Source organism: Rhinatrema bivittatum, chromosome 2, assembly GCF_901001135.1.
Source record: "Rhinatrema bivittatum chromosome 2, aRhiBiv1.1, whole genome shotgun sequence".
Classification (NCBI taxonomy): domain Eukaryota; kingdom Metazoa; phylum Chordata; class Amphibia; order Gymnophiona; family Rhinatrematidae; genus Rhinatrema; species Rhinatrema bivittatum.
Genome location: NC_042616.1, coordinates 372,373,833 through 372,393,315, shown reverse-complemented (window position 1 = coordinate 372,393,315; position 19,483 = coordinate 372,373,833). Strand labels below are relative to the sequence as shown.

Genomic DNA, 19,483 nt, shown 5'->3' with positions numbered 1-19,483 from the left:
CTCCTCTTCCATCAAAGAGTTAAAAAATCTGAATGACAATTATGCCACTAGGGAATACAAAATTACACTGCTATTATCTTTTCTTCAGATATTCAACTCACTTTGTTGGTCATTCAAACGGAACTATACTGAAAACAAAGTCTGTATTTTCAAAGAAAAAAAGCCATACTTACCAGATTTCATAGCTTTCTCTCTCTGTTAATATGAAGAAACGAATCATTCCCAAAATAAAATAAGAAAAGACCCCATTAGTATATTAATCCTTTCACAAAAAATTGCTTTTTGTGGTGATATAGTTTTTGCAGATATTATGCAGCGAAGGCCAACTTTTCCTGTTACAAACAGTTAAGTGCAGCCTTTATGATAATTCTGCAAAAAATCTGGATATAAGAAATCCATCTAGCACAAACCTAGAGTAATATATTAATTGCCTAGTATTATATAACAAAAAAACCTTGCAAACAGATACAATAAAGGAAAATCTTAACTTCTGCACATTTGCAGTTCAATAACTGCAGCATTCAAAAATCAAGATTTTGGGGCTTATTTGGAAAGACCGCCTTACTTTTTCTATTTAAATATGAAAATAAGAAAACTAGAAAAACTTGAACAGCTGAAAACAAAAAGCAAAAAAGTGGAAAACCTTTACAAATAAAAGGACTAAGTGGCAAAATGACATAATACACTAGCATGGATCTAAAAGCCACTTCAAATCTTATCAGTTAGAACATAAAGCCTGTCTTTGCATGCAATTATGTGCCAACCAAACAGGTTTGATTTGGCCCCATGCCCCTTTTTACAAAATGTGATGTATTATGTCTAACAAAGACTAGAAGTCCATAAGGATGCTTTGCCTTCCACCTCCGGAAAAAAAACATGTATTTCTGCATTGAAGAGACCCCTACTTACCGTAGGAAAAACATATGGTCTACAATCAAAAATAAATGTTATTCTATGAACTGAACATCTAACTTGATAAAGCGTAAAGCACATTCACTGAATACAAATCTAACTGACTAATCTCAAAAACCATTAGGTAAATGCAAGACAAGTGTTGGGATCTAAGTGACCCCAAGCAAATAGTCGAAAAACGGACACAACAAGTTTCGTAAACTCATAACCAGGTAAAATAGGAAGTGGGTAGTCTAGTTAAACAAAGTTTTAACAATATGAACATTTTTAATGCGTTTTCCGGTACTGTCTTCTGGGACATAGTTACCACCTTTTTCTTTGGATTAGCCTCAATGCATCTTATGTTGCAGGCACTTCCATAGCAACCCGATGAAATACCCAAAACGTTAGCAAATTCTATCAAGGGTCATCTTGCATATCCATTTTGTGCAAGCTGATTTGACAGGTGTTTAAGTCACCTTTTTAAAATTATTACAGTAAGGTATTTCTGGTTTAGACGCAGCCCTGTGTGTAAAAACATAAGAATACTTCAGTTATATTAACATTATAGCCTTTCCCTTTTTCGGGACATTGATCTATATTATATTTTCTACAAGCTTGAGTGTACAAGTCTTAATCGGTTGCTACAGACACCTGAAAATAGCCACCAAAGTTACAGTTTTGGCAAATAATTTCCTTAGTATAAGATTTCATTAAGAAAACCTATTTCTTCCAATTCTCTCAACCACTGTGGCTACATTTAGTACATTTGTTTTTGAATCACAAATGAATCTCTTTCCATATCTAGCATATCTGAATGGTATGCATTTCCTGAAAGGGTACTTCAATACTGATGATAATGCAAAAAAGCAGGTAGACTTTCAAAGCACAAGGCCCCTTATCTCTGCAAATACAGCAAGCTAAGTCTTTTTTGTTGTGGAATGCTTGTCCATCAAAAGAAATGACCGTGAACATTATAAAGAAATGTTGAGACAATGCCTCCACAAAAACCAAATTTACTATGCACAATGGACCAGAACTCCTCCAATGCCTATCTTACCTGTAAACAAAGCATATTCATAACCCAAAGGAGGTATGTAATTCACTCCTCAGGACTGGTTGACAAGCACCGCCAAACAATACACTCCCCTATTTGGTGTCTAGATTCAGTGGGTCAAACAGCTGTAACAGAAGTAGACCATGATTTAAATTGCTATATAGAATAGAGGGTAAATGTAGATGTAGGAGCAAGAATCACAATGTTTATTGGATGAACGATATTGTTTGGTCCCATTTCTCATTTTTTTCCTGGATAAATGAAGCTGGTAGGTATGATGCCTAGAAACAGCATCAACTGTCCTTTCATTGTCCTTCATGCTTGATTTCACAGCAAGATATCCATGATTATGAAACTTAGCCAAGAAAATACTCATAGTAAAATTATGTGTGCTCTAAAAATTCTAGGTAGTTCCACTTCTGAAATAGAATTTTTGGCCATGTTGTCAAACTGACAAGAAACATCCAGAAGGCAATGGAGCTATCAAACACAAGTGTTGATAACATTACTTAAGACAAAGGTGTACAAATGTCTGTTGACCAAAATACAAGATAGAAATTGATCTGAAATATATACATCAAAGACTTGAAAAAGCATCCAAAAATATCAATAGTAGAAGTGCTGGAGTGTCTTGTTGAGCACGAGATGGATTCCGGCAGATGACAAGTGTCCGTAGCTTCAGATTCATTGGTAAGTCAAACAATTGCCATTCTAAACAGCTGTTAATTGTAAACCAAATGAGTCGGACAACATTGTAATCTCAAAGTCTGACACTTTTCTAATAATCTTACTTCTGATGAAAAATTATGAAGCTGAGATCTCAGACTCCAACACTATTTGGATTTTTTTTTTTTTATCATATTGAAAACAAAAATTTGACAGAGGAAAATCTTGAAAGATTCTTAGGCCTCTGTCTAAGTTGCGACAAAGACCCCCTCTACCAGATCGGAAGAAAAGAAAGGGAAGGGAGGGACCCCTTAAGCCTCTGCAGACCCAGTGGGCAAATTCTGCTTCAGTCAACATGCCTGAAGAAACAAAAACTCTGGAACAAAGGAACCCCATCCCCCTGAAACAATCATTCCTCTCCCAACATGGCCCCCACACTCCAGATCCACCACAGCAAGGCTTGGTGTCCCAAGTGTAACATCCTCCCCAAAGTCAAGGATCCTCAAAATGGCCAAGGACCCTCTGGAGAGTCCTGACAAAGTTCATCACTGCATCCTGATCCAGGAACTCATTAGGTCTCCCTTCAATAATTCTGTCATCCCTCGATAAGGATACCTGGCCCGCACATCTGCAGCAAAAAGAGCCCCACTGCACCAGTCCCCAGATGCGCTTGGTATTTCAACACATCATACAGTAGGCCCAAAGATTTCCCATGCTCAGTCTGCTGCCAGGTGCAGCAAAAGAAAATCACTTCAACTCTTTTCTAGGTCTTACACGGCAGGAGCCCCTCAACAAATCTTACTTTTATCCGAAATCTTCTTGTCAGCTCTTTTTTTTTTTTTTTTTTTTTAAATATAAATTGAGAATCTTCAGCTTTCTATGTAAATCTGCCTACAGACAGACCCTAAGAGATGGGACCTCAGGGAGGAGAAATGGGCTGATGAGGGAATCAGACTTCTCTGTCTCTCGCTCTCCCTTAACATCCTCCTCCATCCAGGGGCCAAAGACACCCTCCCCTGCTCAGCCCTACTTTACTGGAGGAAAGACTCCTAGGCTTAATCTTCCAGCATTAATTTCTAAAAAGGAATCCCAGCTGCACAACTTGCACATCTATCATCTATTAGAGAAAGAGAAAGCAGAGTTGCTTACCTGTTACAGGTGTTCTGAGGACAGCAGGATGTTGGTCCTCACACATGGGTGACATCAGATGGAGCCTGGTCCAGAACTTTGATCTCAAAGATTCTAAAATTTTCAAACATGCTCTACTGAGCATGTGCAGCTATAGTTATCACCCTGCCCTAGGCAGAGTCCCTCAGTCCATAATATAGCTCATACATGAAGAAATCAACTCCCAGGGAAGCGGGTGAGTTTCACAAGTACCAACATACTGCTGTCCTCTGAGAACACCTGTTACAGGTAAGCAACTCTGCTTTCTCTGAGAACAAGCAAAATTGTAGTTCTCACACATGGGTGATTCCCAAGCTATAGGCTGTTCAAGCAAGATAAGCATCACCTCTATTTTGCCTGTGAGGCAGCCAACCCCCAAAGAGGTCTAAGTGGAAAAAGAGTTGGGTTCTACAAAGAGAAAACCACAGAAAAGAAACAAAACCCCAATGCGAAGCAGAGGCGCCTAAGGCAGGGGAGTGATGCAAATGCCAGCAAGAAAACATACACTGCATCACAGAAAATATTACAAGCAGGGTTTTGGGTCAATAAACCGCGACAACGACAATAGGTCTAGAACCTGCTGGATACAGGAAAAAGGTTTTAGACATTTATACAAGAGAAGAACTCTTGGACGAAGATCACATGGTCACATGGACAAGATCAAACTGGGGCTCCGAAAGCTCTGTAGAAAGACACTGTGGTTCACTGGCATCTGAAGGACAGAAGGCATCTGCAGAAGTGTGACCTTTGTTTGGCTGATAGGCACAATGGGCAGAAAAACCCAAGCAACACTTTAAGAATAATCAACAGCAGCAGGGTCTGTGACAGACCCTACACACCAAAGTACTAGACACAGCTGACCATGCAGGACAGCATCAAGAGTTTCAGGGGAAGAAAGGAAATCCCTGAATAGGAAGGCTAACCCAAACCCCTGAGCAGTGAGATAAGGTCTGAAGCTCATGCACACTGCACCCTGTCAAGGCCAAGGTTATCCTTGCTGTCTAAAGGACAGGATTCATTTCACTAAGTGGACAACCACAAATGCCCTAGCTTTTCTAACCCTCCCCTCGACATTCCAACTGGAAATTGGAAGGAATGAATAACACAAAAAGGCAGACTGCTGGGCTGCAGGGGTAAGAACAAGTTGCTAAGTTGTATCTCTCAACCCCAAGCAAATAAATTGCTGCCGATTCCAGTAGGGAATTAAACCCCTACTCCCCCCGAGATGGAACAGTTGAAACAGAACGAATCCCCTAGGGAAGAAATCCAGAAACATTTCACCAAGAGACAAGAAGTCGGGGTGACAAGTGCAAACTGCTGTAAAACAGCATTTCTTCACTGGCCTGGAAACCCTAAGGGTACAAGGGCAGGGTCAATGTGATCTTGGAACAGACTGCCCACCAACCTGGTTTAGGTGTGAGTACCTCAGCCATGATTATATATACTTCCCTCAAGAAAGCTTGCAGTCCAGTAAATGGAACAACCGCTGCATGAACCAGGACTCTCCTGTCCGCAGAGACTGTTATCCCTAAAATGAGGAAGTATAGCTTGCAAGTCACCACAACCAAAAAGCAGCAACTCTGTTGTGGTTTCCTCGTCCACCAACTCCCTCAGACATGGATATGGTGAGAGGTGAAAGGCATACTTGCCAATTAGATGGACTAGAACCTCTCTCACCGAGGTATGGTCCTGTAGGCGAGAATGACTGGTAATAATGGTCCCTCCACGAAAATGGAGAAATTACTTACCTGATAATTTCGTTTTCCTCAGTGTATGCAGATGGACTCAGGACCAATGAGTTATGTGCTCCCCTGCTAGCAGATGGAGATGGAGTCAGGTTTCAAAAATGACGTCACCTTAGATATTCCCCTACAGTGACCTTAGACATTCAGTATTTTCTCCAAAAGCCACTGTTGACATACTATTGAAAAACTTGAATACAACTTAACTTGATTAAACACCTGATTAAACTGGTGACCGTAACTGTACTCCAAACAAAAGCGCTAAACCCCAGCAATATTATAGATGCCTTGATCTAGGGATAGGAAAACGGCTTACCTGTAACCTCTTGGAATAGAGATTTATCTCATGGGCAATTCCTTGGTACCATTCATGGGCAGCTGTGGGCAGGATGCTGAGTCCATCTGTCTACACTAAGGAAAATGAAATTATCAGTTAAATAATTTCTCCATTTCCTAGCATGTAGCCAAATGGACTCAGGACTAATGGGATGTACAAAAGCTAATCCTGAATGGGGCGGGAGGCTGCCTGAGGTACGGTTAGCACCGCCCTCGCAAAGGCTGCATCCTATTGGGCCTAGACGTCCAGGCAATAGAACCTGGAGGTGGTGTGCAAGGAGGATCACGTTGCTGCTTGACAGGAGACAGTAGCTTAACTTCTGCCCAAGATACTGCCTGGGCCCTAGTGGAATGAGCTTTAACCTAAAGTGGTAAAGGCTTCCCTATCTCTACATAAGCTCCCGTGACCACTTCCAGCGAGCTATGGTAGCTCGCCAAGACGCTTCACCTTGTTTCCTTCCACTGTGGAGAACAAGCAAGCGGTCCATCTTGCACACTGGTTCTGAACGTTCCAGATATTGTACTAAAAGCCTGAAGTTTAAGTGGCGAAGGAGGCAGTAGTCTTCCACATCCTTGCATCTATCTAGGGACGGTAAGGAAATGAACTGGTTCAGCTGAAACTCCAAGACTACCTTTGGTAAGAAGGAAGGAACAGTACTCCAGGAACAGTGGTTCCTGGAGTAAACAAGAGGAACAGCTCCCGACATGATAGCGCCTGTAGTTCAAGCCAAGCATATCACCACCAAGAATACTGTCTTCAGCATTAACAGGCATAGAGGAAAGGAAGGCCCTGCTAAAAAGTCCAATACTAGACTGACATTTCATAGGGGGCCCAGACACTTTAAGGGTAGTCAGAGGTGTTTAACCCATTTTAGGAAACTGGCCAGGTCCGGGTGCATCGACAGGCGGACTCTGTTCACCTCGCCCCTGAAACAGGAGAGAGCTGCCACCAGGATCCTCAAGGAGTTTAGGGACAACCCTTTGTTCAAGCTGTCCTGTAAAAATTCTAGGATCATGGGGATCTTGGTCGTCTGAGGGGGGCACCCCGCACTCCTCGCATCAGGCCTCAAATATTCTCCAGATCCGCACGTACACCAAGGACGTGCAGAGTAAGGTGATGATTACTACTGCAAATATCCATGCTTCGTCAGGCTAGCCCTCTGAAGAGCCAAACTAAGACAAAACAGAGTTGGGTCCTCGTGAAGGATCGGACCTTGGAGAAGGTCCCTGTGTGGGGGCAGGTATAGGAAGGCTCTCCACCAGAAGCCTCTGCATACCACGGACGTCTGGGCCAATCTGGGGCCACCAGAAGGACTAATCCTCCATGGCATTCGATCTTGCGAATGACCTTGCCCAGCAGGGGCCCACAGAGGGAAGGCGTACAGTAAAGCTCCGCCTCCCAGACCTGATTGACAGATCCCATGACAGCATGGCTAATTCAGCCCTGCTATCGACGGGAAAATAATTCTCACAGCTTATGGCAGGAATTAAGAGACATTCGCTACAAGTTACAACTACTAGAGGCTGAAGAAATAGCATTTAAAATGGATCATATAAGCAAACCCAATATGAACAAGGCAATAAGGTTGGCAAGCTGCTGGCATAAGCACTAAAAAAATAAATAAATAAAAAAAAAATTATCCCAAGCTCAGATAATTAAAATTAAGATAGAAATGAATCGATGATTACGAACAGGGAGGGAATAATGGAAGATTCAATCATTATTATGCTGAATTATATGCAAAAAGATTCCACTGTGGCAGAGATTGAGAAAGTTCTTAGCGGATGTTCAGCTTCCCTACCTAGATACAGATTTGGGGGAGAAATTAGGGCAGCCTATCTATACTGATGAAGTATTAGAGGCTATTGTGGAGTTGAAACCGGGAAAGGCCCCAGGTACAGATGGCCACACCCCTGTCTTTTATAAAAGGTTTAAAGAACTATTGGTCAACCCCCTAGCAGAGATGTTCAATTTTCAATTTTCTCAGAACAAGTAAAAGAGAACATATCACTGAAACCTTAATAGAATTACACTGGTTACCCATTGAACAAAGAATACAATACAAAACTTTACGCACCATTCATAAACTAATACACGACGAAAAAGCAGAGTGGCTGAACACAGCCCTCCGCTTACATACCCCACACAGAAACCTAAGGTCAGCAAACAAAGCACTGCTAACTATACCGTCAGTCAAAACAGCCAGATTAACACAAGTAAGGGACAGGGCCCTATCCCTAGCAGGACCGATAATATGGAACACCATGCCGGTAGAAATCAGATTGGAAAGAGACATCAAAACATTCAGAAAAAATTTAAAAACATGGCTATTTAAACAAGCATACCACAAAGAAAATCAAGAGTAGAACCCAGGGAACTGTTAGTTGCGGTCAAGCAAACGCCCACACAAACACACTCCTTCCTTCTTAAAGTGTGTCTTCTCTCCTATATTCTTTTTTTTTTGTCAAAATACTTTTTATTAACAGGGGGGCAGTAACATCTGCCACTCAAGCAAATAAACATAGTACAAAAATGCAGCTTCAATAACATTAGTAACACAGTGTGACCAGAATCGCAACATACTCCCCACCCTGGTTTTCCATTTTCACCCCAATACCCCTTCCCCGAACCCAAATCCCACAGACAACACATGCATTCTCCATTCATACCTTAATCCCCCCCCCCTTCCCCTTCCCCCCTTCTTTAGATGACCATTGCGTAGTATAACCATTGCGGCGCAATTCTTCCTGAAGAGATTTAGGAAAGGTGTTAAAACATGCATCCCAACAGTTGCAATAAAGTTTGTCTGGGCGCCTCCTGCCTGCTAGATAGTCCAGTCTTTTCATTTGTGCAAGAGAGGCCATTCTCCCAAACCAAGCATCAAGCGTAGGCACCGATGGCTCCGTCCAACCAGCTAGAATAGTGCGACACGCCATCAAAACAGCCACCCGCTCAAATCGGGCCTTAGAACCACTGCCTGGCGCGAGTCGACGTGAAGTACAGGTGAGTAGCATCCAACCAGTGAGTCTGAGAGGTTCACCTATGCAAGTTCCCACCACCAACAACACTGCCTGCCAAAAAGGGCGAAGTAATGAACAATCTATCAACCGGTGGAGCAGCGTACCCTCCTCAGCTCCACACTTAGTACACTTAGGAGATGTAGCCAGCTTCATCTTGAACCGACGGACATCGTCATAGTAAAGACAATGAAGAAGCTTAAACTGAAGCTCCCGTAGGCCCAGGTCAGGTAATAGTGTATACAGGCCTCGACACCAGCTTGACATCTGCCTCTCAGTAACAGGGGAGCCCAGAACAGTAGACCACCGACTGGCCAGGCGACGGAGTGGAACAGCACCACTAAGTTTGTCCTAGTTTTTTCCAGCTGGTAATAGTGTTTCTCAAATACGCAGTATCAAAAATGGTACTGGCAAACTTTATCTCAGCCTCCAACTCCAGGTTCGTCCAGGCGAAAGCAGTCAAATAATGGCGGGCTTGGAGAAAAGCATAGAATTGTTTTGCAGGTAATTGAAAGGTGCATGCCAGCGTAGCAAAGTCCAGTAGTGTACCTGAAACAGAATCATACATATGGAACGCAAACAGCACCCCGCGTTCCGCCCAAGTGCGAAACACCAAGCTGCACTCACGGCCGGGGAGAAATTCCACATTTTTCAAGAAAGGGATCAACAAGGACTGCCCTCCCGATAGGTTATGCTTTTTCCGCATCCAGCACCATGCCCGGACACAGGGAGTTAATAGGACCTTAGGATAATAGGCAGTGCGACGCTGCTCCACCCGCACTTGAATAAGGCTCAAAGGAGACCCAGGGGTCGACATGCAACCCAACATCCCCTCCTCACAGTAGCGATAAGTCCCCGTTAACCATTCTCCTATAAACCTCATTTGACAGGCTACGTTATATAACCGGAAATCCGGCAAATTCAACCCTCCCCCCTCTCGCGGGTATTCCATAGTCACATAGGCTAAACGGGCACATTTCCCCTGCCACATAAAACGTTGAATACTGGAATGCAACCGGCGGACATCAGCCACCGTCAGCCAGCAAGGGAGCATATGTAGAAGATATAAGAGTTTAGGGACCAACACCATTTTGACTAGGGCGCCCCGGCCAAAGAGTGATAGCGGTAACAGCTTCCACATGTCCAATTGTGCTTGAAAGTTAGCAATGCAGGGGCCTATGTTTAGGGAATACAATTGTCATAGGTCCCTCGGAATCCATATTACCAGATACTTGAGCTTGCCAGGAGCCCATCGAAAAGGAAACTCCCCTCCCCATGTGGCTGGGAGATCCTCGTGTAAGGCCAAGGCCTCAGATTTATCATAATTAATTTTTAGACCGGCAACCAAATGGAAGCGATCAAACAGTTTAATAATAGCCGGCACACTAGTTCGCGGCTTCCCCACAAATAATAAGAGGTCATCCGCGAACAAGGCCATCTTTAGGGGGTGACCATCCAAGCTGATTCCACTAATGGCCCTCTCACGTCTGAGGCAAATGGCCAAAGGTTCCAGCGCCATAACAAATAACAAAGGGGATAGGGGACACCCCTGACGAACTCCCCGGGAAATAGGAAAAGCCTCGGTAGGTATCCCATTGATTAAGATAGTGGCGCTAGGGTTTTGGTAAAGGATATGCAACCATTGTAAGTAAGCCCCTGAGAAACCATACTTCTGTAAGGCCCAGAACATATACTCCCAAGAAATGGAATCAAACGCTTTTTCAGCGTCCAGGCTCAAGATCAGTGCTTCAGCTTCGGCTTGGTAACTCAATGCCGCCAATAAGCGTCTAACATTCCTCACCCCTTGGCGTCCCTGAATAAACCCAGTCTGATCCCCATGAATAAGTTTTGGTAGAATAGTGGACACTCGGGCTGCCAAAACCGAAGCTAGTATTTTAATATCCACATTTAACAGCGAAATGGGGCGATAGGATCCCACCTCCAAAGGGTCCTTCCCGGGCTTGGGAAGAACTATGACAACAGATTGATTGGAGGCGGATGAGAGTGTACCTGTATGCAACAAGTCAGCATAATAAGCTTGCAGCGGGGTAAGCACTCCAAAGTTAAGGATCTTATAATACTCAGATCCAAGCCCATCTTGGCCTGCTGCCTTACCAAGCCGAAGCTTCTTAATAACTGCATAAATTTCCTGAGTATTAATGGGACGATTCAACAATTCCAAATGTTCTGGTGCTAATTGAGGCCAGGGGAGGTCAGCAAACATTAGATCTGCTATCCCCTGATTCATAGGCTGGGAAGTGTAAAGGGTCCTGTAATATTCTAAGAACCTGGCCGCTATGCCAGTAGAAGTTGTCTGATGTACCCCTTGCTTATCTCTGATTCCGACAATCGAGGCACGCTGACCCCAAGGCCGAACCAGGTGCGACATAAGTCGACTTGCTCGATTGCCATATTTATACAATTGGTACCAGTAATATCGAAGGGACTTGGAAGCCCATTGGTGCAACAAGCTGTTTAAAGCCTCCCGTGCCCGATCCAAAAGGGCTTTGGTATCCTCAGACAAGCCCCCCATATGAGCACTTTGTGCATAAGAACATAAGAACCATGCACTCAGTTTTAAGAACTCCCGTTAGTCTTAAGATTTCAGCATTACAGCGGCGGTTTTTCTTAGCTACGTAAGCAATGACCGCCCCTTGCATGACCGCCTTCCCCGCTTCCCACACTGTCGAGGGAGAAACTTCCGGGGTCATGTTATGCGCAACATATTCCTTCCAAAATGCCTGCAGGTACCCACGAAACTCTTTATCTAAGTATAGATCCGGTCTCAGGCGCCAAGAGTGTAGAGGCCAGGCCCCCAATCCCCATTGAAGGACCATGGCCACCGGCGCGTGATCTGATAAGGAGATAGTCCCTATAGTGGCATCCTGTATTTTAGCGAAGCACTGATCGGATACGAGTAGATAATCGAGCCTGGAATACACATTGTGAGGGTGTGAAAAAAAAAAAGTGAAATCGCGCTCCTGCGGATGTAAAATCCGCCAGACATCCAGCAAGCGAAGCTCTTGACACAGTAGGTTAATACCCTCCCCACTCTCCGTTCTCAAGGCGAGCTTAGGGGGTGCATTATGAAGTTGGCGGCTCGCCACAATATTAAAGTCACCACCCAGTACCAAACTATAATCAGAAAAATCGGCCAAGAGATTAATCAGAGAAACAAAAAATCCATGGGAGTATACGTTAGGTGCGTAAACAGCACAAAAAACAATACGTTGCTGGTACAAAGTGCCTGCCACTAGAACATATCTGCCTTCCTCATCCCGGCAAATAAGCTCAAGTTGGAATGGCAAGTTTTTGTGAATAAGGATGGCAACTCCCCTTTGACGCCGATAAGACGAGTAGTAGGCCTGGCCCACCCAATCTCTTTTTAATTTGGCGTGCTCCCCATCCCCCAAATGGGTTTCCTGCAATAGCGCCACCTGTGTTTTCATACATTTAAACAATGCAAATAATTTAGCCCGCTTGATTGGGGAGTGTATGCCATCCACATTCATAGTAACAATTTTAACAGGCGCCATCATTTTAGAGGAACAGTGAAGTCAAAAAAAAAGATAACCGGGGCCTCCCAGGCCCCCTGCCCTGCTCACAAGAAATCCCTCAAGGCCTCCCAGCCTAGGCCTCGAGGGAAAAGCTGCAAACCATACTCTGGTCACAAATGAAACCTTTGAATTTAGTAGCTCATGGGTCATCTCCCCTGCCCGCCCCTTTCTACTATCACACATACCCACAAACACGCAGCAGATCCATATTCTCACCACAAATCCCCCCCCCCCCCCCCCCCATACCTCATGGGGCTCGAACTGCCGAGCTCCATAAGGATACCACGAAGAATCCTTTTCTCCCATCTCCCGCCCCACTCCCCACCATTCACCGCCTCTGGCCGTAGGCATCAGAGACCCCAAAAAACTGCAATAGTTAAGCAGTAGAGTCCTGCGCAGAATCCAACGCGTGAAAAAGACTTCAAAACAGAACCAATCCTAAAAGTGTGATTTGCAATTCATCTATCCGACTAGTCAGAGTCCAACAGGGACAATTAACATGTTGGGATATAACTACCACTCGACAAAGGCTGTCCCAAGGCATCACAGTATGCATTGCTGTGGCCCCCGCCACCGGGGAAAAATGAAGGAAAGAAAAAACAGGTCCCCTCAAGCGCAATGAGAGGTGAACACACCAGTAGAAGCGCTAGTAAACAGCAGTTGTTAGAAGTAGAAGGTGTTAGAACAATAAGCTGAGTATCAGGCCACCAAAGAGTCGACTCCTCACTACCCAGCCAGATGAGGAAGGCTCGCCACAAACCCTTCCACCTCCTCTTTAGAGTTGAAAAAGAGGGTTTCATTTTCATGCTGGACTCGCAGTTTTGCAGGATAGAGCAGGGCAAACCGAATGCCTCGTTTGTGCAGCGCTGACAGGCCGGCGCCATGGCTTTCCTCAGCGCTGCTGTGTTAGCTGAAAAGTCATTAAATAATAGCAATCTGCGGCCATTATAATCCACCTCCTTTTTTTGGCGGTAGGACCTCAAAAGCAGAGTCTTATGGTCCCAATTGAGAATCCTGGCCATTACTGGTCTCAGCCATCCAAGCCCATCCCGCATGGGCCCCACACGGTGCACCCGTTCACATTGGAGCTGGTCCCCGGCGAGAAGGAGGCCTACCTGCTGGGGGAGCCACTTCTCCACTAGGTCCTTTAGGTCCCCCTCCTTCACCTCTTCTGGGAGGCCAATAATTTTAAATTATTCCGGCGTCCTCTGTCCTCCTGCTCCTCCACCTTAGCAAGGAGCTCGCGTTGCCTGCCTTGGTGGTCTGCTATGGTCCTCTCCGTGGTCACCAGCCAGTCTCCCAGGTCAGAAATTATCCCCTCCGCGGTGTCCAACCTTTTGGCGTGGCCTTCGACCGCGGATTTGATATCCTCCATCACAGTCTGGAGCTCATATAGCCGGCCATCCAGCGCTTCGGTCACCCATTGTGATATTTTCTGCAGGGCCTCCTCATTCACGGATGCAAGCAAAGGCTCCCCAGGTTGGGCTGCCGCGGCCATCTTGGCAGCACGCGGTCGGTGCAGTCTGCGATCAGACTTGCCGTGGGCGCTCGACCTGCGCATCACCCGCGGACCTACTCGTTACGGTAAGCCTCAGCAGCACCTCCGGCAGCCCTTCCTCGATCCTAGCGGCGAAAACAGATATTTTTTAAATGGTTTATTTGCCGATTCGGGGGAGCGAGGCCACGGAGCTTTCCCCGTTCACTTCCGCCTCCTGCACCTCATCGCCGGAAGTCTTCTCTCCTATATTCTAATCTCCACCTTTATCTTAAACTTCAAAGAACTAAAGTTAAGTAACACCAAACTTTTAGCAGAGTTAGAAAAACTAGACATAACTTATAACACTCACCAAATAGTACTTATGATATAATGTTACAGTATTGTTGATGGCACCTGTTTAAGTGTTAGAATTCCAGACACTTTATGCAACAGTTTTTGTGCCTTATTGTGAACCGTTGTGATGGCACCCGCTTAACGACGGTATAGAAAAGATTTTAAATTAAATTAAACAGAAGAGCAGATACCACCTAATTCTAATGTAGCCAGCATAACAATACTCCCCAAGCCATGGAAAGACTGGACACTATGTAGCTCATATCGCCCGATATCTCTCAAACAGACAAAATTATTGGCCAGAATACTGGCAAAATGTTTATCATTGGTCATCCCCATCCTGATTCATGGTGACCAGGGAGGTTTCATGCCAGGGCGTGCCAATGCGAACTTGACCTCATATATGGTGTTGAGGTTTTGTGAGATCCATACTCCCAAATACTTAAATTTTCTTTTGAGCAGCCCATGTGAAGGGGAAAGCATAGGGGCCCTCCTGAAGTATTGTTCCGAAAGCTCAGTGCCAATGTCTCTAACTTACTAAAATGTATTTTTAGCCCTTGATGTGTGTACCTGAGTCTGAGACCAACATAGAGACTGACTGACCCAGAATCCTCTGCTGCCTTGGCCTGTTTGCAGGTCTGGCCATGTGAACTCTGAATGCACTATTGAGCCTGACCTGGAGAAATTACAGGAGACATCTGGACAGCAGCCAGAGCTGTCTAAAACTTGTGATGGAGGGTCACATGGTCACAAAAAAGCAGAAGGAAAAGGTCAGAATCTCAGGCTAATATTCCAACTACAGTAGCACCTGAACAAACAGCTTAGGTCTTGGAAATCTCTCTGAGGGTGAAGAAAATGGCAGGACAAAGGACTAATGGAAGATTGATGTGAACATCAGGCAAGTGTGTCTCAATTTGGGAAGGGGATCAGGGTAATATAGGTCTAATTTTATCTTCTTTTTTACATGAGAAACTATGTACGTGATACTCCCATAGGTTCATGCAATTCAGGGACTTATTTCAGACTACTTAATCTATAAAAAGAAGAGGTAGCTAATGTGCAAACAGAGACTGGTGCTTCTCATAAGCAGAAGACCTGTCAACTGTACCTACCAAGGGTACCTGTATTGCTTATTAATATACAATAAAAAATTGTTTCTACAAATGTTGGTATGGTATCCTTGTGGCCGTGGAGAAGCGCCTTAAGTGTGTTTGGTGCTAAACATCTGGCGACCACGGCAGGACTCAGCAGCGGCTGAGGCCACCGTGCATTGCACAGTTTTGCATCTGAATCTGCTGGACAGGCACAGACCCAAACAGTGACACTCTAACTTCAATTGGCTTCTTGTCCAAAGGAAGTTTCCCAGATAAAGTTTTCTGGATGTTTGACCATTGAGAAGTTATACTCTGAGACAGAGAAAAAGAGAAAGCAGAGACTTGAAGATGCACTCGCACTACAGTGGTAAGCGAAATACAGATCTGTATGTAAGGATAATTTTTGTTTGCAAGTAAAAGATCTTCTTTGGCCAATTGTAGATAAAAGTGCATGATTTATTTTGATTTACCATGGGGACGCCCACTCTTTTTTTAAGATTATTTCTAGTATACTTAGTGAAAACGTAAGAGTGATTCTGGTTTGTTTGCCTATAGATTTGTTAATAAATTTGTACTGGAACACAATACAAAGAGGTTCAAGCAACATTTAGTCTTGTTTTAAGTCCTTGCCTTGCTTAGAAGAGATTACTTAGAGGAGAATAAGAAGGGAAAGTTTTGGGGAAAGCATTGTTTGGAATTGGATTTTCTGTTTATGTCTGATTGCTGCCATGGTGTAACTGTATTAATGCATCGCAGTGAGTGGGGATCCGCTCTAGGGATCACAGCTCAGTCTCAATTTACAATTGCCGTGGAAGTTTTAGAATTTGAAAGAACACTGGGCGCTGGAGAGTTAACTGTTGGAAGATAAGAGGAAGGGGGGTTATGTAAAGCTCAAAGTAATTCTCATAGGCAACTAGAAACAAAGGGGAGAACTGGTTTAAATGAATTGCTTTTTCTATTTGGAAGTTATAAACAAACTGATGGGAATTAAAGTTTTGGAGAAATGAGTTGATTTTTACAGAAAGTGAATTTAATTTAGTAGATTAAGAAAGCTTGGTTTTGTCTGCTTTCTCTTGATGGCTAGCATTGAATTTGGACAGAAACTAAAGGTGGTATGATTTCTTTAAACTATGGGTAAATAAATACTTGTATGTGCGTTAAATAAGTAAAGTGAATGGCTCGGATCAAGAAATAGAGAACAGCTGTCTTGTCCATTTTTTCTGCATATAATGCATGCTTTGGTCCTGAATCAGACTGGAATGCCTGTTACATGACTGGTGTTCATAAATGTTTATATTTTATCCCTAATATATGTAATGAAATACTATAGATACTGTTTATTAAGGGAAAGAACCTGTATGGCAGAATGAGTTGAAACATGCAGTTAGTTTCTGAGCGCCTTGCTCTTTGAACAAAGCAGATGTTTAATTGTTTATACAGAGATCTTATAGAGATGAGAAGCTTCCTTTTTAATTTTCTGCTTTTTGCTTTCTTTGCTTAATAAATCAAAAATAATGTAGATGGAAAAAAGAAATACTATTCTGTTCTAAGTTAGGTAAAATATTTAGTTTCCTACTTTAGTTAGAAATGTGATTAGATTAGATTTAAAATATGAATCAAATTTTTTTTGGTATCTGAGATTTGTCTGCTCTGCCAGATGTGTATGTTTAAAGTGTTTTGTCAATAAATAATGACTGAAGTGTAAAGCAAAATATTCTGAGCAGTTTTCTAGTTACTTCTGCGATAAGAAAGTTTGTTTTACTGTAGCAGTTGGACTAGCCCCACCCTCAGGAATTCACTCCTCTCTGCAAAAAAAAAAAAAAAAGAACTGAGTAGGAAAGCTGCTTTATTCTGGTGAGAGTTAAAATGCATCCATTTGGTTATCTTAAGTATGAAGAGCTACACAAAAATCATTCTGAAGATGGGAGTAGAGCCTTTGTTACCCTATCCAGCAACAATGTTTTGATTAATTTCATATTACAAAGCACTAACAAACTTTACCTCAGACATCTTAATAGATTCACACAAGGTTTAAGGATTTTCAAATGAATTGAAGGAGCTCTCCTTTTGGGAAGAGTTTTTGTTTGCTTGAACAGTGGATTACTACACTAAGTTGTTTGAGGTTGAGGGTACGTTAGTGGATGGCGTGAGTTATGGCATGGTAATGCATAAGAGAAGAAAATTAAACAAACATATCTTGAATCTAACAGATGTCAGAGAAAAAATAGAAAAAGAAATTATATACATATATTCAATGCTAAAGTACTTAATTAAAAATGTCATATCCTGATAACAGATATGCCAGTTTTGCCTTTTACCCAATGAGATTCCAATTCAAAAATTCAGAAACACAGGACTCCATGCTATGATTTACTGATGAGTGTCATGTTTGTATTAGTAATTTGCAACATAATTTAATCATATATGCAAATTTAGATTATTTTCTCTTATACATCATTATCTTAGGAAATGGAACAAGAGGGTTTTTATTTCTGCAGATGGAGGGCAATTATCACACCACAACTTGTGGTAGTGCCTCCTAGAGGCATAACAAAAGAGACAAGAGAATAGCTATGACCGCTATTTGCTGAATTAAGGCATATCAGAATGATAAGTTAGCCCAGGGGGTGTGTTGAAAATACTGTTCAATAATGGTGAGATTACTTACCTAATAATCTCGTTTTCCTTAGTGTAGGCAGATGGACTCATTACAAATGGGTATAGTGTGCTCGTGCTAGCAGTTGGAGACGGATCTGACGTCAGCACGTGGTACATATACCCCTGCAGGAAGTGCAGACGCTCAGTAATCTTCCTTGCAAAAGCTGTATGGATATATGTGTGACTGACCGATTGATTAACTGAACATGATTAACCTGACCGATTGATAGTAGCTGGAGACCGCCAGTGTTCTCAACCAGAAGGCATAGACACCCGGCAGGGTGGATGCCCTCTAAAGAAACATGGCTTACCTCGAAACGGTAAATCCCTATATATATCGGCATCCGGGCGGGATGCTGAGTCCATCTGCCTACACTAAGGAAAACGAGATTATCAGGTAAGTAATCTCACCATTTCCTAGCATGTAGCAGATGGACTCATTACAAATGGGATGTACAAAAGCTACTCCCGGACTGGGTGGGAGGCTGCCCGAGGTACGTTTAGGATTGCCCTTGCAAATGCTGAGTCCTCCCTGGCCTGGACATCCAGACGGTAGAATCTGGAGAAGGTTTGGATGGAGGACCACGTTGCCGCTTTACATATCTCTGCAGGCGACAGCATCCTGGTTTCTGCCCTGGAGGCCGCTTGTGCTCTGGTAGAGTGAGCCTTGACTCGTAGAGGTGGTGGTTTTCCCACTTCTACGTAGGCCGCTTTGATAACTTCTTTGATCCAGCGAGCAAGAGTCGCTGGTGAGGCCGCTTCTCCTTGCTGCTTCCCACTGTGAAGGACGAACAGTTGGTCCGTCTTTCGTACTGTTTCTGACATCTCCAGGTATCTGGACAGCAGCCTGCCGATGTCGAGATGGCGCAGTATTCGACCTGCTTCCGATTTCTTCAACCCTTCCGTGGTTGGCAAGGATATGGTTTGGTTGAGGTGGAAGTGTGAGACTACTTTGGGTAAGAAGGAAGGAACCGAACGAAGATGGATAGCCCCTGGGGTGATCCTGAGAAACAGATCGCAGCAGGACAGCGCTTGTAGCTCTGAGATGCGGCGTGCTGAGCATACGGCCAGCAAGAACACCATCTTCAAGGTTAACAGCCGGAGGGACAGTCCTCGGAGGGGTCTGAAGGTAGGTTTAGTTTATTGTATTTCTATACCGTCGCATCAGACGTGCCTTCACAACAGTTTACAGAGTATAAAACATGTAATAAATACAGTACATTTATAAATAGTAATAACTAACTGTTAAAAGTATGAAATAAGTTAGTTATTAAAGGCAGTAAAAGTAAAATAGGTCAAATAAAATATAACATTAAAAACAAATACTCAAAAACAGAACAAACAGACAAACCATGTAAAAAAAAACTCAGCCCAGTGATATAACTGGTGTTTCTTATTTGTATCTTACTCCGATCTTCCTTATTTGGTGTTCGATGTTAAAAGCTCATATTCGGTAAAAGCACGTC

General features: G+C 43.5%; 1 protein-coding gene across 2 annotated transcripts in view; it reads right to left on the bottom strand.

The window, feature by feature from the left end:
* LOC115084727 overlaps window positions 1–19,483 on the bottom strand; it is a 793,897-nt gene that overhangs the window by 636,888 nt on the left and 137,526 nt on the right. For both annotated transcript variants that reach the window (XM_029589965.1, XM_029589966.1), the window contains one exon: window positions 174–195. In XM_029589965.1, the coding sequence (XP_029445825.1) occupies window positions 174–195 (22 nt within the window). The remainder of the gene's footprint in view (window positions 1–173; window positions 196–19,483) is intronic.